Consider the following 22,451-nt stretch of genomic DNA (forward strand, 5'->3'; position numbering starts at 1 on the left):
GTGTGACAGAATGCTGTGCTGTCAAGGCAAAATTGTCCTCCAACCCCCAGAAACAAGGAGGGTACCTAGCCAATACATTATTGTTACTCATGTAGTTATCCAGAGAATGTTGTAAGGGCACTAAAACTCAGCCTCTCAGTGATTGTAGAGAGAATAAACGTGAAGAATTAGAGCAAGAATCCTAGGAGTGTGGGGCAGAAAGCGGGTGGCATATCATTACTAAGCAAATCAATTTGCTTAGCAGCAGAGAAAATGATACCTGGGTGACCATTGGAAATTTAAATGTGAAAAGAGGAGATAAGAGGGTGAGGAGGAAGGAACTGTTCACAGCCATGCAGTCAAGATGTACACCCCACCACCACTAGTACAACACAGCAGATGGGTGATCCATTTCTTGTTGTGTGCCCTCAAGGCATTTCTCACTTATGGAGATCCTAAGGCAACCTTATCACATGGTTTTCTTTGCAAGATTTATTCAGAGGGGGTTTGCTTTTGCCTTCCTTTGAGGCTGGCAGAGCATGACTTCCTCAAGGTCACTCAGTGAGTTTCTGTAGCTGTACAGGTATTTCAACTCTGCTCTCCTAGTGTCCTAGTCCAACATACATACCACTACACTGTGCTGGCTACCCCATGGCAAACCCACTCGCTGGCTTATTTCCAATGTGGAAAACAGATGAAAACAGAAAATACCCCAGGACACTGTGGAAGAACCTGTATGTTGCCTGGATCACCTCAAGGCAAGTCCCATTGTCCAATGAACAGCAGCCCCCCCCCCCCCAAAATATGTAACACCCATCTGGATTTTGCCACACTCTGACATAATGGTTTGGTTCATGGCTGGAGATTGGACTTGTTGCTAACATTGCCCCCAGATTCCTAGAGGATGGTTGTTGACCAAAGTGTCAATTCTGGTTGTTTTATCTCACTACAATACTTGAGAAATGGTTGCCATGTGTGCCCTGTGAATATTCTTGCTTTTGTGTAGATTTAAATCATTGTACCATGGCCTTATTTTATGCTTGTAAATATTTTTGTTGAAGGAGGTCAGGGAAATTATCCCCCCCCCCCCCCGCCCTGATACATTTTCATGTTTATTTGTATTTAAATAGAAGAAAATGATGCCATTGCATTTATTATGCAATGTCTGGGGCTTCTTTCAGCATCTTTAGGTTAATCTTTCATTAAAGAATAAAACTTCAGCAGAGTATGAAGTGGGGAAAGTATTATAAAATATGTAACAAATTTGTTTAACAATGTTGTAAGCAAGCAAGTTAGGAAACTAATGCACCCATAAATAAATAAAGTGTGGGTGGATTTTTAGAAAACGGAAACACCAGGAATAGACAAGGTTGGGAGGGAAGGAACAGTTGAAGATCTGATGAAGTAATGCACATTAAAATATTGGGGTGAATAGCTTAATGGACCAAAAAAAAAAAAAAAGGCTGAAAGATCGTATGGCTGGCTTCTAAGCCATCTTGCTCCCTGATAGTCACAGAGGGGAGGAGAGGTTGGAACACTGAACCAGAATAAATGACTTGATACAGAGCCCTGAAGTAGAGCAAACTTTTACCCAATTCTCCTTCATTATCTCCAGCCATATCCTCCCGTCTCCAGCACAGATGAAGAGTTGCAATTACAGATAGCACTTACCTTGAGCAAACAGGAGCATGAGCAGGTATTCCAAAGCCTAGATGGTGAAGGGCACTTTAACTTCCCCCTCTTCTTGAATTCTCCTCTCTCTTTTGGCTTAGCTTTGCATCTTCTTCCTTAGGCAATGCTGCTATTTCTGGAAGGGTCTAGAAATTCTGCATACCTGTGAGCTTGCCACAGGCCTTGGATGCTATTGGAATCCTAAAAATATTGATGTTTTCCAGGCCTCTTGGTTATGAATGAAATCTCATATCAGAACTGATTTCTAAGACTTAAAAACCCAGCAGTGAAGCTAAGGGTTTTTTGTTTCTCTGTGTGACAAAGTTATCAAATTTTGAAAGGTGCCAAACTGAAGCTTTGTCAGTCAGACCAATGATGTAAAGTCAACATAGGGAAATGTCTATAATTATTAAATCCATCTCTAAGCATATTGACATAAAATTACACCCTTACCAAGCACAATGGGACTTAATCCCAAGAAACTGTCTGTAAGAATACAATAGGCCTTTGGTCACAAATTTTTGAGGAGTATCAGATGAGAAAATTCTAGACTCCTTACCATCACCTACAGGTATTGCTGTTTTCTTCTGCTTTCTGGTTCTTTTCATAAGTAACTTTCACTGTTCTAAAGACTAACTATTCCTAACAGAGCACTTATGGATTATAGGCCTGTTTGAAAAACTGCAAGTGCAGTTGTTGTTAAAAGTGCACATGACATTACCTAAATGCTTATCATGGCCAATGGGGTATACTCTTTCATTTTTCTTGTATTGTACTTAACTCAGATGTAGCTCACTCCTTTTTTCTGATTGCAGGAAGTGAGGGCCTGGCAAGGAGAAAATTCTCTGTTGCAGAGGGCACTGGAAGAGAGTCACTTGGGTGCAGAAGAAGAAGAAGAGGAGGATAAGACAAAGAAAAGTCAGGTATGTATACCTGTGGTGATCCCTGGAGCAATGAGCCCTGTGCGTGGCTATTACTCCCAGGGAGTCCCTTTAAACTTCCCTTTTAGGATCTCCTAGGTCTGCATTCCCACTCCCTGCTGAGCTGAATGAGACCCCTTGAGGTCCTATATCTCACTGCCACCACTCAGTGAATTTTCCAAACAACCTACGTTTCCCCAAGCACACACTGAGACTTGCTAGGGATCTCTAGATTCCTTCCTTGCTAGCTTACAGCAACCAGAAAACCGAGCTTAAGACGCGTGTACAGGAGCAGAGAGAGACAGCAGATACTTTTAAAGAAAGATATTTATTTTAAAGAAATAGATTAGGATAAGAGGACATCACTCATGCAAAGCCTTCTTGCCTTGCAGGTATAGAAAGCATAGTTACAAAGAGTTTATTTCAGGCAAGCTATTAGATAACATAATAAAAGCCTAGACGCACTAACTAACACATTTCCTAGCTACTCACACAGTGATGGGATTTGCAGTTCGTGTTGAGTTCCCAGATGCAAGGAGTTGGTCCTCATGGCCTAGCTCCACTTGCATCACTTTTGCCTGCCTCCGTGCAAGCCCACAGCTGGTTCCCCCAAACAAACACAAAGATGGAGAACAAAGGAAGCATGGTCCTACAGGATATTTAAAGTCCTCTCCTGGAACCTTCTTGAAAAGGCCGCTCTGGCACTGCTGATTGGCCAGGTGAGCTATACGTCAGCTATGATGTAGCAGCTCATTAGCATGTAACTCCCCCAGATTAACCCTTTGTGGTCCAGGAGAAGTCCCCAAATGACTGGAGGGCCCAGTCATTACAATACCTAGTCAACTCAGTTATCTGGAGGAAGACATCAGGGCTGTCCCAAAACATTGTGCTGCCTGAGGTGATTGGTGAAGGGTAAGATGGGATGCCCTTCCTCTCCATTCCATATTCAGAGTGGGCTGATAGTCGAAACTGGTGTCTGGAAATTTGTATTGTTGTCTCTGCTGTCCCTTCTAGTTTTTCCTTGAAATATCTGTTTTAGATATTTTAGCTTGAGGCAAGGCCTTCCTACTCACTACTGGCAGCTTTTGCTTGCATGCTCACAGAATAAATGTATGGTTGGCACATGTTACTTAAGCCATGGCATTTTATCACTAGATTTGTGAAGTTTCTAAGCCCAGATCTATTACTGCTTCCAGAGGAGACTTTTAAAAATATATTCATCAGAAAACACCAGAAATGTCACCTGTGAATAATTTTTGATGACATTGTGAGTTGTGAAGACAGAAGAAGAATTATCCAGAGGATTGGCCTTCAACAGTTGAAAGCAAAAGGGATGAACAATGATAAGTTGCTTGAGCTGCTTGTATGCATACCTTGCAAAGATCAAAATGGTTTTTGTGGCATATTAGCTGCCCTTTCATGCTTATAACAATATAACAACAACAAAAAGCACATATGCCATTCTCAGGCTTACAGTATCATGACAGTGAGGAAATATTTGACCCACCACTTATTGATGGACTCCAATTCCCCTAAGTCTAAGTGGATATGGTGAATGTTGATAATGGCAATTGTAGCCCCAAATTTTTGGAGATCAACAACTCCCCCACTTTTTCCTGTGTAGCATGAATACTTGTGCAAAAATGTTTCTTCCTGAAAAACTGGACCTTAAAGGAGGGATGTGACAGAGTACTCTGGGTTTTTAAAGATTTTTTTTTACAGCTTCTTAATCTGTCATGTGTGGCAGTCTTGGTATGTGTCTAACCAATCATACTTGGGGGATCCATTGTGTTCTGATACATTTTCTGCCTTTGTATCTTTCCAGTCTTCTGTGTTAGAGCTGGTAGACATTTTTGCACCAGCGCCAGTCACTTCTACCCACACATCTGCTGACCCATGGGATATTCCAGGTGGGAGCAACCCTCGATCTCTTGAGGTTTGGAATCATGAAACAGCCTTCTCTCCTCCAGCTCTGTCTTTGTCCAGTTCTTGGGAGCATAACAGTAAGGAGCTGTTCTTTCCTTTCTCTCTTTCTTTCCCCCATTCCGTTCATGCTTTTGGCTGGCTTGGGCAAACCTATTGTTTGTTACTGTATAGACCTGAAGTGTGCTGCAGTGGCTGAACTAATTAATCAGCTCAAAATCTAGATCCAATTTCTAGTGCAGATCCATCAAATCAATTTCTGATTGGTGTCAACCATGAGGTATCCATCCCACTTGGATTAATAACTGGATTTAGTTGGGACTAGCAGTTCAATTGAGGCTTCTGTGATTAAAAACTTCCTGATTCATTTTTTAAAAGTGCCCTGATTATTCAGGAAGCAAGGTGTTTTTTTTTAATGTGCATAGTTCCAAAAGTATTTAGAAGTACCTTATAAAAATGTTCGCAAAAGTAAAGAACTTGGAAAAACAAATGTAATGACATATGGAAATCATCCATAACCGAACAGTGTTAAAACAATGCTTTGGGACTGAGAGCATCATTGTACTATTGCTTGGTTATGGATGGATACCACAACAGTTTGTTTGTAGGTGCCATATTGGCAGAAGAGCATTGTCCTTGCATGGATAATATGGTTCTTCAGGAGTTATACCCATCAGGTCAAATGATGACTGCATAATTTTTTTAAAAAAATCCTGCATCAGAACATTTTCATATGCAAATTTATACATATTTAATTGATTAAAACTTATACCACTAATCAACTAATATTTCTTTAATCAGATAACTTCTCTAAGGCTTCCCTCACTGACTCTTTATTGCGCTATGTATCTGCTCTTAAATTTATCGATGCCATACCTGTTTTATCCCTTCATCCCCCTTGTGCCATCTTGACTCTGCATTCCTTGATCTATTCTGTTCAGACACCAAATCCACCATGGAATCTGCAGGAACATCTTGGAGACCCACTGCAGATCCTTGGGTTCCTGTACCTTTAGGGGATCCTTTGAGCCAAGCAGCATCTTCTACCAATCATGCCTCTCCAGGGCCTTGGAATCCTCCCCATGACACTTCCTCCTCTGCCTCCTCCTCGGACCCCTGGGGAATGAAATCTCAGCCTTCAAGTGTGTCTTCCTCAGACCCCTGGGGGAAGTCTTCACCACCTACTCTGACCTCTGCAGCCACAACTTCTGCTGCTGATCCTTGGGGAGGCTCTCTTGACACAGCTGGTAAGAGAAGCTTGCTTTCATCTGCATTTTCCAGAGCTGCTTTGTTTGGAGAATGACTGGTTTTCCTTCTCTCTTTGTAACTGGTGTCCACAATTTCCCTTTTGCGATGAGTCATATAACAGATGCTATTTATGTGGGTGATGTATCTATCACCCTACTACTTTATGGGTGTCTTGCTTTTAAGGGCACAATGAACATGAGTCTCATGCACAACTTCATATAGTAGTACAGTGTGCCCATGCCATACATGGGTGCACTACATGTGGCTTTCAGCTTATGCTGAAGCCGCGTCACAAAAGCATAAATGGCGTGTGCCCGTGCTCTGCTGCACCACAAGCACGAGCCCCATTATATTGAATGGGGTTTGAGCATCCATGCTTTTCACCTTATGCGAGGGGGGGGGGGAGCAGAATGGATCTTCCGCATAAGGTAAGGGGCCACTGTAGTAACAGCAGCAGCAGCAGCATGTGCATCTCTGTTGCTGCTATTCTTAAGCTTGGACATTCAAGTGAGGCACTTGTAGTGGAACAAGAGGACAAGCACATATTTATCAAAACTTTTCTAGGACTTCTGACCCAAAGGAAGCAACTACGGGAAATCTCTCTTTGAGTTTCCATTGCACTATGTAGGAAAGGGGAGCATAGGGATCTATCACTACCACCACACACTATTGTGGTGATGGACTTTTGCAGCCTCTCTTCTTGATGGTCCCTAAAGCCCCACCCTTAGGAAGAGTCTAAAAATCATCTGTGTTTTTGACTTCTATTGACAGGACAGTTGTGGCAGTTTTCATCTCCACCAGGAGCAGGTCTCGCCCACTGAAGACCCAACCCCTGTTAAATTCTCTGTATTGCTGGTGCACTGCTGCTGGGGGAAAATTTCATTTCCCACCCAACTACTGTGAGAGCTACAACTAAATTCAGAAAGAACAGGGATTTCTGGTGGAGGTGGCATCCCCACTAATCAAAATGCCCTGGAGTTTCAACTCCACATGCACAGACTCCACTTCCCGCTTTCCTAAGTTCCTAAGTCAAAGTAGTACAGGGAGGAGAGGAAAGAGGAACTGACAGGGAAATGATTTGGCGAATAAAAGCATTTAATGGCCCTGAGGTTTTTTTCTTCCTTTACTTGTTTGCAGACAGTGCTTCATTTGATTTGTTTGCAAAACTACCAGAACAGACAGATCAACCAGAACGTGACAGTTCCCAAGCACTGTCCTCTGTGAAATCGAGCAGCCCTGTAGGTAAGTAAAGATGTGACACAGTGGTTTCTAGCTTCCACATGTTTTGGAGTAGAACTCCTATCAATTCCAGCCAGCTTGGAGATGACAGGAGTTGTAGGCTGAAATTTTGGGGGAGACCCTAGTTGAGAAGCTTTACTTCAGTGAGGGGGAAGAGATATTTATTAAAACAGAAAGTGTCACTGGTATTCCTGTGACAGGTTTTAACTTTGCTCCCATTGTTTTGACTGTCACCCTGGGAATATGATTTATGCCAGGGTTCCTGGAAAGTTGAGTGCATTGCTCAGTGATAGGTCCAGGGTTGCAAATACCCATGCGTGGGCCCATGGGTGTATTTGCCTTCATGTTGCCTCTTGACTTATGGTGACTCCATAAATTCTATGGGGTTTCATGGGGTCTCCTAGGCAAACCACAATTACACGTGTAAGATATAAATAAAGATAATGTACCAAATACAACTGTACATAGCTCTTTATATGCAATGTAATAGAAAAAAAGTTAGGTTTACACCTATTGGTTCAATACACATGACCTTGTTCCCATTGTTTAGGGAAAAAATGAAAACTTTGTAATTCACAGAAATTAATTTGTCACAAGACTAATGTCCAAAAATAATCACAGCTAGTACAATTGTTGTGGCAATGTACATGTTAACAAGGAAATGCTTCACAACTGTCATAAATGAGATAATAGCAGACAGAAGGATGGAGTATCTGGGATAGTTTCTTTTCCATTTCTGTAAAGATAAGCTTCTTCAGCTATTTAGCCAGCTATATAACAAACAAGATAAAGCTTACGCATAACAAACACTGGTATGAAAATAGTAACAGCACAATCCTAACATAATGCAATGTTTTCCTCTTGGTATAAGCCAGCTACTTTTTGCTTCCAACTCCTAGCTTGGGAGGGAAGAGTCACTGGGACATCCAAGAGCTGTGCAGAGAGCAGCCAAGTGTCATGGATTGCCAGTACATGCTTTATACCTACTGTAGGCTTTGATTTCGTAATATGTATCCCCCAATAAAAGACAGTGTGGTGTAGTGGTTTAATTATTGAAGTGGGATTCCAGGAGACTATGATTCAAATCCCCACTCAGCCATGGAAATCCACTGGTGACCTAGGGGAAGTCACACTATCTCAGCCTTAGAGGAAGGTATGGCAAATCTCACCTGAAGAAATCTTGCTGAGAAAATCCCAGGGTAGGATCACCATCAGTTAGAGTTGAAGGGCCATAGCAATGGCATTTCACCTTAAAGAAATTCCGATGGCTTTCCTTTGGCTCCATTCATTGTGGAGAGACTGTTGGGTGTCAGTCTCAAAACTATAGTAGTTTCCAAGGAGTTCTGTATTTTTAACAGGAGGCCAGAAATTTAACTGTGCAGAAGGTGGGACATCTTGTGAACTCTCAATGTAACCCATTCTGGATAACTCAATCTGATATAATCATGTCATATAAACAATCTGGATAGACAGATAGATTCATATTATTTGTGTGATAGAAGTATATCAGAATGGGTTAGCCTCCAAACTTTCCAGAAAGCAATCCCATTTTGCAACAGCTGGTTAAAAAACAAGAACAGCCTTAGGGAAGAGGAAGCTCTAAAGTGGGATTTGAAGTCTGAGGCACTGATGACATAACACCCATGTTAAAGGAAGGCAGTGGCAAGAATAAGGACTATTACATAAGCTTTTTGTGAAGTCTGCATAATGGCTCTTTCTGAGCACTTGTATGTGTTATTACTGGCAGCAGTTTCTCATGGCTTCAGGCAGAGTTGTCTTTCCCAGTTCTGGTCACTGAGCTGCTTTCAGATGCTAGAGACTGAACTGGCACATGATGCCTGTGCTGAGGTATCTCCTGTGCACGTAGAAGCAGGCACATGTACATCTAGCCTCCTTAAGACAAATATGGAAGAGCAAACAAAAATGACTGGAGGTAGCAGGAGACCCTTTGAATAGCTCAGAAGGCCAGAGTTCTAAGTGAGATGGGTTCTGGTGGAAACATGGTGTGAAATGAATTCCATTGCAGAGAAAAGATTAAAGTACTACGTTAAAGCTTCCAGTTCTTTAAGTTATCAGGCCATGAGTAGGGGTGCAGAACCTTTTCAACCGAGGCTGTTGTCACACTGCAGAATTAATGCAGTTTGACACTGCTTTAACTGCCACAGCCCCATCCTATGGAACGATGGGATTTGTAGTTTGTTGTGGTACCAGAGCTCTTTGACAAAGAAGGCTAAATATCTTGCAAAACTACAAATTTCAGAATTCCATAGCATGGAGCCATGGCAGTAAAGCAATGTCAAATTGCATTAATTCTGCAGTGTAGATGCAGCCCCAGATAGCATCATTCCTCTGTCACTATATTTTCAGTAGATTGCATCCCAGCAGTGCACCAAAACAAGAAGAGATGGTGGGGGACAGCCCACACACTGTCTCTCATGCATCTTCTACAACAATTCATACACACACACACACACACTCACAGGCATGTACATGCCAGCACATATTCACACACATTCATCTGCATTTAGCATGCACACTCTGACAGTTGCATTTCTCTCACACATACTTATTTTTTTCTCTCTCTCTTTCTCAAACACGCAGACACACAGAGTGTGGTTGGTAGAATTCAAAGATATAGCCATGTAATTTGATATGTAGACAGATCTTGTAGCACCTTTGAGACTAACTGAAAGAAAAAAGTTGGCAGGATGAGCTTTCATAGACTTCAGACTACTTCCTCAGATGCCAAAAGAATCTGAGAAAGTAGACTGAAGTCTATAAAAGCTCATGCTGCCAACTTCTTTCTTTCAGTTAGTCTCAAAGGTGCTACAAGATCTGTCTACACACACACACGGAGCCACTTGGCCATGCAGGCTTGAGAAAGCTGTCCTTTGAAATCAGGTTAACTCATTTTTAGTGATTCCCCCGATCTCCTATGCAGCAATTGGGCTTTACAACTGTTGAATGGGGTGTGTGGTGAAGGGAGGGGGACTACAGGTAGATCCTATAACTATATCCAGCCTGGTTCCCTACCTGAAATCTAAGGATCACTTGCTTGGATATGAAGGTTGCCACTGAAAACCCTTCTCCAAATCTGGCAAAAAAGAATTTACACACACATACACATCTTGCCCTTTCTAAATCACTCATTATTTTACTATTCTGGCAAATGGATATATTACAAAAACTGGAAAGTTATTGGTATTTTCCTACTTGGATATTTATTTAGAGGCACTTTCGCAAAAACTATTATTTATAATCAAGATCAGCATTACAGATCTTTCAAGTAATTTATTTCACACCAGAATCACAACAGCCCTGAAAAATTTCACCCCCTTTAAGAATTTAATTGTTAACAGCCCAGGTGGGATTATATGTCTGATCTCAAAAATAAATGACATCCCAATTTCGTCTGCATTTCTTTGCTGGGAGGGAGTCAAATCTATTTCCCAAGTTTAATAATAATAATAACAACAACAACAACAATAATTTTTATTTATATGTCTCGCCTCTTCCAAGGATCGAAGCGGGATTACATCATTAAAATAATACTATGCAATTGAACAGTCAATAAAATACTAATACTGAATTATACATCCCTATTAGTTCCTTAAAATCTCCAAACATCAATTCATATACCATCATACTTAGAGAGGGGGTCTTAATCATCAACTCTATACCAAATTAGATGGGAAAGCCCGCCGGAAAAGATCCATCTTTAGTGCCTTCTTAAAGGCATCTAAGGTAGTGATAAGACAGATCTCCTTCAGCAGACTGTTCCATAATTTAGGGGCTGCAGCAGTGAATGCTCTATGGGAAGTTGTGGTTAATCAAGTATTACAATGTTCCAACAAATTCTTCCCCAATGTTCTGAGTGTGTGGGGCGGATTATGTAGGGAGAGGCGTTCCCGCAGGTAACTTGGGCCCGAGCCATGTAGCGCTTTAAACGTAATGACCAACACCTTGTATTGCGCCTGGAAGGTAATTGGCAGCCAGCGTAGAGATTTAACACTGGTGTTGTATGGTCAAACCTAGAATTATTGGTGATGAATCTGGCTGCATTTTGGATTAATTGAAGCTTCCGAACTTGTTACAAGGGTAGCCCCAAGTAGAGCGCATTACAGAAATCTAAACAAGAGGTTACCAGTGCATGTACTACTGCTTCAAGGTCCTTTTCGTCTAGGTAGGGGTGCAGTTGGCGTATTAGCCGAAGTTGGTACCAAATACTCCTGGCCATCGCATCTACCCGTCCAGGACTGGTTGACAAATCTCCATCCCTGGACCTAGGGTGCCTATCGCAAGTACCTCTGTTTTCTCTGGATTCAACTTGAGTTTGTTTTCCCTCATCCAGCCCATTACTGACCCAAGACAGGCATCCAGAGGAGAGATGCCATCCTGCAACCCTACCTGAGCCAAAGGGACCTTGAAACTGTGGTACATGCTCCGGTAATCTCTCGCTTAGATTTCTGTAATGCGCTCTACATGGGGCAACCCTTGTACCAAGCCCAGAAGCTTCAGCTAGTACAGAATATGGCAGCCAGATTGGTCACTGGTGTTTCCAGGTTTGACCATATAACACCTATTCTGAAAGATCTGCACTGGCTGCCTATTCACTTCCAAGCACAATACAAGGTGTTGGTTATTACCTATAAAGCCCTATAAGGCAGCCGCAGACCCTTTGGGGTGGTCTGTATAGCCCCTTAGTCATGTTGCTGGAAAGATTTTCTCTTGAGTTAGATATACCACTCAGAGATGGGATCTTATTTGATAGCACTAACCAGTTACCTTTCAGTTCTTAATTACAATCTCTGGAAACATTTCTAAGATGACCAGTCACAGATATACCGAATACCATAAAGACCTCTCACATGAAACAAAACAAAACAAAACAAAACATTTCTTTGCTTAGTAGTGGAACTCAAAAATAAATAAAGTCTGGAAAGAAACAAACATTCTAATTTTACTTGCTTGTCTAAATAATAATAATAATAATAATAATAATAATAATAATTTATTTATATCCCGCCCCTTTGAGGTCAATCAGGGCGGCTAACAGTAATAAAATACAATGCATTATACATAAAAATCTACTTCCCTCCCCCCTTAAAAAGTTATTAAATCAATTATAATTAAAACCAACGAATTAAACAACATCAACACATACACATTATTACAAAACAAAACAAGACAAAACAGTAAACTGCGGTAGCATTCTACTTAAATTTCCAGGGAGGACCTTGGGGACTCTCATGAAAAGAGGGTTCCTGAGGCCAGGATTATCTATCCAGGAAAGGATTATGACAAATAGTCCTTATGGAAATGTTAACACCAAATATAAAAGATCAAATAATTAATTTCCTAGAACCTTAGTCCAGCACTCAAACCACTATATACAGTCGGCCCTTCTTATACATGGATTTTTTATACACCGATTCAAGCATACATGGTTTAAAAATGTTTTTAAAAGTACAATTTTCAAATATCAAACCTTGATTTTCCATTTTTTATAAGGGACACCATTTTGCTCTGTCATTATATTTAATGGGACTTGAGCATACACAGATTTTGTTATACATGGGGGATCTTGGAACCAAACCCAAGTGTATAACAAGGGTCCACTGTACCATGGTGGCTCTTGTCTATAACACCTAATAATTTGGTTTATAAAAAGCCCATCTCCAAATGAGCTATGGGGAAGGGGGGCAATTCCCTGCCTGCAATTTGCAATTCCCTCCCCAGCAAAGTTTGCCTGATGCCATCTCAGGGCTGGCCCAAGATAATGTGTTCTCTGTGGCTGAGGGCAGGATGGCACAGGTATGTACAGACATTATATTTCATATACAGTTGCTAACTGAACCAGTCATGGAATCTCACTTCAACACTGGGCAGATAACATTGTCTCATATCACATGGGGGGGAATAGGCTTGCCTGGGAGTCACAGAACCCCAGAAGTTTTTAAACAGAGGCTGAATGACCATAGCAGGGGGTTGGACTGGATAGCCTTTGAGGTCTTTTCCGACTCTAGGGTTCTGTGATTCTAAGAACAGACTGCTATTCATCAGTAGAAGGGAATGGCCCAGGAGCTCAGGGAATGGGGCAGTTGGTGAGGCTGGCACCATACGAATCTGCTGCCTGAGGTAATTAACCTCATTGTGCCTAATGCATGTCAGCTAAATACATTTTCATTTCATTTGTCCAGGTCTTTTAGTTTTGTCTATTCTATAGTGTTGAGCTGGAATTTTCTGATTGAGTTTAATTTATATTTCCTATGCTTTTTAAAAAAATACAGGAAAGAATATTTTGTTAATAATTACACATACTTCTAAAAAGCATACATTTTACCGGTGTAATAACTGTAAAGAAATGGATGCAGACACAGAAACTGTACATAAACCAGTACAGTATTGAGAAAAGAGACAGGCATACATATACTGCCTAAGTCAGAATGAGCTTGGCATAAATAGTAGATGCTTTAAACAAGCCAGTTGTCTTTCAACCTGCTCTGTCTACATCAGTAGCTAGTTTTAAAAAGTGAAGGGACAGCAGTGAGTGATGGTGCTTTAACCATGCAAAATTGTCTCATTCTCACCAGGAACAAAAGGCGAAACTTCAGGTCTGCATATATATTCTAACCTCAAGGGAACCAGAGGAGTGGCAGAAATCTCTCTGCAGCCACAAATGGCAAAATATAGCATTTCATGTTACTTTCCTATTTTTGGTTTATTTGTTGCTTCTTTTGGAGTCAGGTCTTAATTACTGTTTTGTTGTCTTTGTAACAAACATTAAAGAAACATTTTGTAAGCCATTTCAACAGCTTCAACCAAAGATTAGCTACAAAAACTCAGGAATGAGTAAGTACATAAATCAATGAGAACCCAAAAGAAATGACGTTTAAAGCATGGATGCATTTCAGTAGCAAAGAACAAAGATAACCGATCAATCCCTCTTTCTCTCTCTTGTTTTTGGTAGATGTGGGCCTATTTGGTGACCTCATTCCAAGTACCATGGAAAATGGTGTGAAGAATAAGGACATTTTTGACATCTCAGGTTTAGGTGAATCTCTTCCTGATTCAAAGAAGGAGAAGAAAGACAACAAAACTCCGGAGACTTTCCTCGGCCCAAATGCATCTTCCTTGGTTAATTTGGACTCTTTGGTCACAGCACCACAGAGCCTGAAGTCTCGCAACCCATTTCTAGCAGGTAGGAGGGGCAGCTAGCCTAAAAGACCCACAGCAGATTGAACAACAGCTTACATGAGGCCCAGTGATTTTTGCTTCATACATGCCTTTGCTTGAACTTAGTCTGGCACGGTTGTGTTATCTTCTGCCACAGTGCTTCCACTGTCCTTCCCCCTTTCTTGTGTGCCATCATTTCATTACAGTGGTCATTCCTTGTCATAAAACACCCCATAGTAAGAATATTGATATGTGCCATTTGCTGGCGTACTACTTGTGTCCCCTTCTGATGTTGCAGTGGTGGCCAGAACTTCACTCCTTTCACCCAAATACCATCACTCCACGCAGCAAAATTCATATCCTCAGGAATGCAGATGAGGCATCACTGCTTGTTTTAATGACTATTAGAGAGAATTTGGGTTACTGTACTGTGAAATTTGTCATTTTCTTGTGTAGAATTTGTGTCTGTGCATGATTATTTTCTGGATCTCTGAGCTTGTGCATTAGACCCCTGATGGTGACTATGGTTTTTTCCCTTCTTTCAGGTCTCAGCACGCCTTCTCCCACCAACCCATTCAATGTTGTCGATCAGCCCAAACCAACACTTAACCAGATGAGGACCAGCTCCCCAGTGCCCAATGTTGCCATGGGAATGAACATGAACTCCATGACCTACAGCGCTTCTCTCCCTCTTCCCCTCAGCAGCATTCCGTCAGCAATGACCCTTCCAGCCTCCATGAGTGCCTTTCCTCAAGCTGGGGCAGGGCCTTTCCCAGAGCTACCCAGCAACTTGCCTCAGCCGCTCCTTCCGCTATCTGGCTCAGTTCCACCACCACTCCCTTCCCAAGGCAGTATGAACCCTTTCCTCTGAGAAGACTGCACTAGTACCATGAGAACTCGTTGTTTCCCCCCCCCCCTGCTGTTCTGGAGAACCTCCCACTCAAAGGCTTTGTGGGAAAGTAAGTTTTGATGGGAGGAAACATCTCCCTGGAAGCTCTTCTAATTTCCACCCAGGCCAAAGAGACTCTGTTAGCACGACTCTCCTTCCTTGGTGGGCTACAGAAGGATCATATTGAACATTGTCTAGAGTCTGCCTCAGATGGAAATTGAGAAATTCATGACATTAGCTGGCCTTTATTTTGATGAGTACAAAAAGGTTAGGAGGTCCCTTAGGAGGAAAGGCTTCCATTTTTCCAAAGTCTCTGTTCTCCAGTACTTTTATGTTGGATGGACAGTGACTAAGAGTGCTTCCAGACCAACAGCTACTAGCTCTACAATAAGACATTGTGCACCTATTCCATTTTGCCCTCTTTAACAGATTTATTTTTGAGTGTGTGGTAAGACAAAGATGGCAAAAGTGGTGGGAAAATACAGGAGGGTTACAAATAAGAAAAATCATCTGGACCCTCCCCCCATATTCGAGGCAGGACAATTGCACAAGAAAAGCCTTGTCCCTTCTGTGGGAAGTAAAATTGTTTTGTAATCTGCATGGGAAACTCACAAATGTTTGCCAAGGCTTGCAGCTAGTTTGCCTGCATGATAGGGCCACAGGCTCATTTTGGGAAATAAAGACTGCTCAGCACGCATAGCATTGCTAGGTGCAAGAGGAGAAAATTCAGTTTTCACCCCCATCCCCCGTTCTCTTTACTAGATTGCTTGATGAAGAGATACCACTTCCTTGGCTGCTATTATCACTGGGTCCTCATTATGAAAAAAAAAACCTGTATAAAAGTGTGTGTGTGTGATCAAAAACTTTGATCTGCGTGTGCAGATCAAAAACTCAACTTTCATGTCCTTGAAAAATAAGTAGGACAAATTGCGGAAGCATTTTCTTTGGCCTTCTGTTAGTCTGCTTGCACAGTTTGGAGCGAGATCGACAGCTTTTGAGATTTAGCATTAGGGAGCAGAATGGGAACTGAAAAAATTGTAGAGGAGGATTAAAAAGACTGGGCAATCTAACCAAATTCATGTACCATTTAGGGTTGATGGTAAGGCCTGCAAATCATGGAAAGGGAGTGAAGCTGGCCTCCTGGCCTCCAGCCACCTGATCACTGGAAGTGTCTGACCAACTTCCTCTGGCTGCTGATTTTTCATTGGAAAAAAATAAAATAAAACCCACATATATACTGAATAAAATAAGGCAAGTTAAGCACCTGCCCTCAAACTGAGATGCTCAGAATTCTGAAGAAGCTGTCACATTTTCCAGTGGGAGCTCATGGTCCCCACTGTCACTCAATTTCTGCACAGATCTCATCCTCTTGAAATTGGACATCTGTGTCTTTTGCGGTTTCTTCCTGCTTTATCCAAATTATTATTATTATTATCATTATTATTATTATTATTATTATTATTATTTTGTTATTTATCTGGGAGAATCAATTTTCTCCCTTCTTGCCACCTTGGATGGTCCCTGCTTTATGTGGCTGATCATAGACTTTGTTGCTCTCCCCAGTGCCTACCTCTCAAGCTGTGGAGCTCTGTGGAACAAAAAGCTTTTGTAATGGAGCTGCTGTAACAGGAATGAACCCTGCACACCCTGCAACACTTGAATGAGCTTTGTGATGCTCAGTAGAAAATTTTGGACAGCTTTAATGGAAACAAATAATGAAAGGCTTGAATAGTTTGAATATGGGGTTAGGAACCCTTACCCATGAGAAGCGTTGCCATTGGACTCAATGGACTTGGTGCCTTTTTCTGGCACTGAGACACACTTAAAAACTAAAAGAGATATCAGCAGATGTTTTATCTTCCACTTTGAATGAACCTCAGTCCCCCATCCAGGGCATCCCCGAATATTAATACCTGTAGATGACTTCAAAGAGATCAACTAGAAAGACAGAGAAGAAATGTGTGTGCAACTGAAGCTACTACCCCAATTACCAGCTGTGTCTTATAGTGAAGATTCCAATTGACATGCCAACAGAAGTTGTCCCTGCAGGACAAGGTGGTTGTGGGGCATGGTTCCAGCTGGAATAGACTAGAGGTGGGATGGAAAGCGCAATGCAGTACATACATACAGAGTGATGTGGTTACAGTGCTTAGGGCTTTACTGTCTGTTTCACCACCACCACCACTACAGCAATCACCAGACCACTACAGAATATTTATTACTGAACATGGGGTGGGTGGGGGAAACAATCAATAAAATGTTCAAATGTGCTTAATTTTTCCCACTTCATGATGCATTTTCCTCATATTTGTTAAACTATTTCCTTTCCCTTCATGTTTGGTGGAAGGTTGGTGGGTGCAGAGTGAGCACCCCCCCCCCCCAATGTGTATTGATCTGCCTCTGCTGGAAGCTACTTTAGGGATAGTTTTGATCCCATGCAGCTCAGAGTTAAGACAAAGTTTCTTACCATCACTATGACTGGACAGTCACTATGACACTGAATCATGACTCAAATGTCCATGCGACACAACTCTGTGAAGCCATTTTGGAGTCATGGCAATGCTCCTTGGCTTCACATTCAGGACTAAACTATGTATTATGGTAAATATGTAGTGTGTAGTTGAGCTGTACTTTCTCACTACCATCTAAATATGTGTGGGCCTGATGTGGATTAGGATGACTATTTACTGGGGAGGGGGCTTAACTTTATGGAGAACATATGGATGATAAAGGTATTTCAGTAATCAAATTTCTGTATCTTGGCTCAGCGATAAATCAATATGGAGACTGTAAGCAAGAAAGCAGCAGAAGAATAGTACTTGGAAGGGCAGGTATGAAGGAACTAGACAAGATCCTCAAGTGTCAAGATATTTCACTCTGTATCAAAGTCAGGATTGCCCATGCCATGGTACTTTCAATTTCTATGTGTGGTTGTGAATCTTGATAGTGAAGAAAGCTAACAGGAAGAGAATCAACTCATTTGAAATGGCTGGTTCTACTGCACCAAAGATCTTTTTCTGCACCCCATCTGCACTGCAGTGGTGTTGTGAGGGCTGTATTTGCACTGGGCCACCATCGGTGGTGTCATTGGACCATACCACACAGGACACAGAAGTAGGGTCAGTTCGCATTGGCCAATGCGTATTCGCGTCATATCGCATAGTTCATTCACACTCGCGCTCTCTGAATACGCTTTGCCGATTCGTATTCGCGTCATATCGCATCGTTCATTCACACCTGGGCGGCCTTCCGGATCGAGGTTTTGTGCATCGGCCAATGCGTATTCAGGCAAAGTGAGGCAAGTGCAGATTGGATAACCACACCAGCCCAATACAATATGTATTGGCTGATGCGCATCGGCAGCTTTGCACATGCTCTGTGGGGCTCTGAACAGGGGCAACATTTTAAACTTCCGGGGGTGAAGAATGAGGTCACTGTTTAGCGTGTAATATCGCGAGAATTGCTGCCTTTAGCCACTTACGAAAGGGGTATGCACCATCTGTATGTGTGTGTGTGTATATATGCACACACATAAATACATACATACATACTTATATATATACACATAGTGGTGCAGCCAAAAGTGAGATGCCTTTTTTTATGTGTACACACACATTTGTCTGTATGAGTGTTTATACACACACACACACACACACACAGAGAGAGAGAGAGATATACACACATATACACATAGTGGTACAGCCAAAAGTGTGATGCCTTTTTTATGTGAACACACATTTGTATGAGTGTTTATATATATATATATAAACACAAACACATACATATATATATACAAAAACACACTTGCCACAGCCAAAAGTGTGATGCCGTATTTATATGTGTACACACACATCTGTCTGCTTGAGTGTTTATATATATGTGTGTGTGTGTGTGTATATATACACACACACAGATATACACACATATACACATTGTGGTACTGCCAAAAGTGTGAAGCCGTATTTATATGTGTACACACACACACAAACTGTGGAGCAGCCAAAAGTGTAATGCTGCATGTATATGCTTACACACACACATCTTTGTGTGTGTGTGTGTATGTATATATATATATATATATACACACACACACACAAATACATACATACACACACACATATATACACACACACACACATATATATATATACACACACACACGCACAAGCTGTGGAGCAGCCAAAAGTGTAATCCTGCATGTATATGCTTACACACACATCTTTGTGTGTGTGTGTATATATATATACATACATACATATACATATACACACACACATATACACACAAACACACACACACACACACAAGCTGTGGAGCAGCCGAAAGTGTAATGCTGCATGTATATGCTTACACACACATCTTTGTGTGTGTGTGTGTGTGTGTGTGTGTATATACATACATATACATATATACACACATATACATATACATTCTCTCCTTCCGCACAAAAGGTTTCTGCTTCATCTCGTTCAGTGGAAAAATCGCTCCCCAGCCCCGGCGGTTGTGCTAAAAGGGGAAAGGGCCAACGGAAGGAGATGGGGGAAATTCCAGCGCAGCATCATGGGAAATTTGTAACCCGGTGGTCTTCAGGAGAACCAGCGGATTGGATGTACACACCAGCCAAAGCAGCAGAGGTTTCGCACTGGCCATCAATACGGATCCCGCCGATCCACTAATTTTGCGCACTCGCAAAATGGAGGAGCCGGCTGCCTTCAGTTCGGAACCCAGCCACGAATACGCATTGGCCAAAGCGTATTCACGTTATATCGCATTGGTCAATACGTATTCTGAGCTCACAGGTGTGGAACACCAATGCAATATAACGCGAATATGCATCGACCAATGCGAACTGACCCTACTTCTGTGTTCAAAAAATCCCTGTGTGGTAAGGGCCATTGACATCTTGGAACTGACATGACTGGCACAATTCTACTAATTCCAAAAAGGGTTTCCCAAGCAGGAAATCAATGCAGATGCCTCTCAGCCGGTTTTGGCAGGCATGGTATCCTTACTATAGCCATGATGGTGTATTGTTGCCACTGTAATTGGATAAAGGCCACCCAAATTGTGATAACTACTAGTACAGGTGTAGGGGTGTGTTTGTGTAAAAGAACTGGACATATGAACCAAGCATCCTTGTTAAAAGGCAGTGTAGATAGCAATGACCATTTTTATTCTTGCCTTGCTATCCAGTCAGGGTTTGCTGCTTGCCTGCATATCTCATGGCGACTGCGTGTCAAATATGTCTTCTGTGTAGCAATCAACACATTTGAAATCCTTTGTTTTTAAAGCTCTCATAAAACAGACTCGGCTCTTTAGCTTGGCACAATGGCAACATTTACACTGCTGAGAAAGACAAAAGGTGCTGCTTTACAAGGGCCACTTAACAGTCTAGGGAAGGAAGGGAGAGGAGGAGGGACCCCCCCGTCCCTTCCTCCCCGTGGGTGCCTGCACCCGTGGGAAGGAAGGGAGAGGAGGAGGCGGTCCCACCCCTTCCTCCTTGCGCATGCCTGTGCCAGGGTGGGCACTCACAGGGAGAAGGGAAAGGAAGGAGCCCCGCCCCCTTCTCTTTCCCCCGCGCGATGCCTGCTCCAGCGCCGGCACCCATGGGGAGAAGGGGAGGCGGGAGGCGGGGGGGGGGATTCCCAACCTGGCGACCCCCAGGTTGGGATCTCCTGGTCTAGAGGGAACGCTGTCCTCAGCTAGTTGAAAACAATGTCAGAATAAAGCAGCAGTTCAAACAGAGCCAGGTCATCTAACATCGGCCTTCCTCCTAGCTAAGGTCCTTCTATAATTTGTTGTGTGCCTTCTCCAACTTATGGCAACCCTAGAGTGACTATATCACAGGGTTTTCTAGGACTGAGAAGGTGTGACTCTCCTAAGATCACCCAGTGGATTTCCATGGGTGAGCAGGGAATTGAACCCCGATCTCCAGTCTCAGTCCTACACTCAATATGCTTATTCCTAAATTGTGAATGCAACAGTAATTCAAAATTTCCTGCTTATGGCATCTAATCATTTTATTGCTTCTTGTTCAGTGTGGCTGGAGCAGGCAAAGAGAGGACTGATGATGGAAAAATTCTAGAATTCTTGACTTCTTAATTGCCTCCTCCTTCTGTTGGTTGCTTCACTGGTCATGAGTGAAGGAGCTTTCAGTAATTGGCTTAAATTATTTTCCACCTTTTATACAAAATAGCAATATCTCTAAATCAAAAATGAAAAGTAAAGTAAAAATGAAAAATCAATTATAAAAGCATTTTCCTACACGAATGGAGACTATAATTAAAGGACAATTAACAGGCTATTCAAAAGCTAGCGATTAGGCTATTGAACTGTAGTCCTACTGCTGTGCTCAACAGGATAACATTTTCGTAGCACATTAGATGCCTACAGGGCCTGGTGCTATAAATGTATTTATTGCAAATCTTCCCCATGACCCCTGAAACAAAGCATGCCTGTAAGAATGGGAAAGGACGACACAGCAAAGTTGTTGTAAAGTGAATTTGGCAACTGTTATTTCAATTCTCTGTAATAGGCGAGTGAAAAAGGATGGCAATTCCAGATTAAACTCTGGGTGCAGAGGCAATCAACTATGTTTATATTTTATATTGCAGGAGCGTCAAACATAAAGACACATGTATTAATGGGCCTGCAAGGATTTCTAAAGTAGCCAGGAGAAGGTGGCAGCCTCAACTATGCTTCATACAAATGAATTCATCTATCCATCATTATGGAAATATGAACCACACTTAATAAAACCAATTCTAACTCAATTAGGCAGGGAATTGGAATAAAACAAAACAGAAACTATTCTTGCTGCTCTTTCAAGGTATATATCCTCAAACCTGCTTTGAGTTGCAGGACCAATTTCTGTGGTTTCCAGTTTAGGCTGTAATCTTGTGGTCTCAAAAAATATTACTCAGGGGCCACCCGGAGATACCTTGGCTGCAGAGGATATTTCAGCCTTGGGTGGACTGATTCTGTGTTGGATCCTTGATCTCTCCCAGTGACTGTGGATGTTTTTGAGGTGTTGCTCTCTCCTCCCTTGGAGAAGGGCAGAAATGGCCATTGGGTGCAGAGTAAGGCTGTTCCCCAAGGAGGGAGATGTTCTCCAGGGAGGGGGAAGACCTCAGATTCAAATCATCTCAGTTCTTGACCACAGCTCTGACAAGGATGGAAAATTAGACATCATCCTCAGTGCGTTCTAATTGCATTCAAGCCCCATGGATGGGAAAGCAAGCTGGATACAGAGAAGGCTTTGCTGATACTTCTGCCCTGCTGGGCAAAAACCCATTGGGATCCACTAGGACTTTGATTAAAATTGAACTACTGAGAGTTGGCTGCTCCATCTACTCCCCTGTTCACCCTTTGGCTTGCTTCCTTGATGTCTAATTGAGGTGCAGGTG

The 22,451-nt window shown here is 42.2% G+C and overlaps 1 protein-coding gene across 8 annotated transcripts in view; it reads left to right on the plus strand.

Moving 5' to 3' along the window:
* EPN3 (epsin 3) overlaps positions 1–17,970 on the plus strand; it is a 50,671-nt gene extending 32,701 nt beyond the window's left edge. For 6 of the 8 annotated variants that reach the window (XM_089537095.1, XM_089537073.1, XM_089537102.1 and 3 more), the window contains 7 exons: positions 1,595–1,675; positions 2,466–2,573; positions 4,396–4,573; positions 5,435–5,740; positions 6,879–6,983; positions 13,951–14,181; positions 14,702–17,970. In XM_089537095.1, the coding sequence (XP_089393221.1) occupies positions 1,595–1,675; positions 2,466–2,573; positions 4,396–4,573; positions 5,435–5,740; positions 6,879–6,983; positions 13,951–14,181; positions 14,702–15,027 (1,335 nt within the window). In that variant the 3' untranslated portion in view covers positions 15,028–17,970. The remainder of the gene's footprint in view (positions 1–1,594; positions 1,676–2,465; positions 2,574–4,395; positions 4,574–5,434; positions 5,741–6,878; positions 6,984–13,950; positions 14,182–14,701) is intronic. The other 2 variants (XM_089537124.1, XM_089537117.1) reach the window with 2 other exon arrangements.
* The last annotated feature ends 4,481 nt before the right edge of the window (positions 17,971–22,451 follow it).

Source organism: Sceloporus occidentalis, unplaced genomic scaffold (genome assembly GCF_023333645.1).
Source record: "Sceloporus occidentalis isolate IW3139 unplaced genomic scaffold, rSceOcc1.0.p SCAF_1, whole genome shotgun sequence".
NCBI lineage: Eukaryota > Metazoa > Chordata > Lepidosauria > Squamata > Phrynosomatidae > Sceloporus > Sceloporus occidentalis.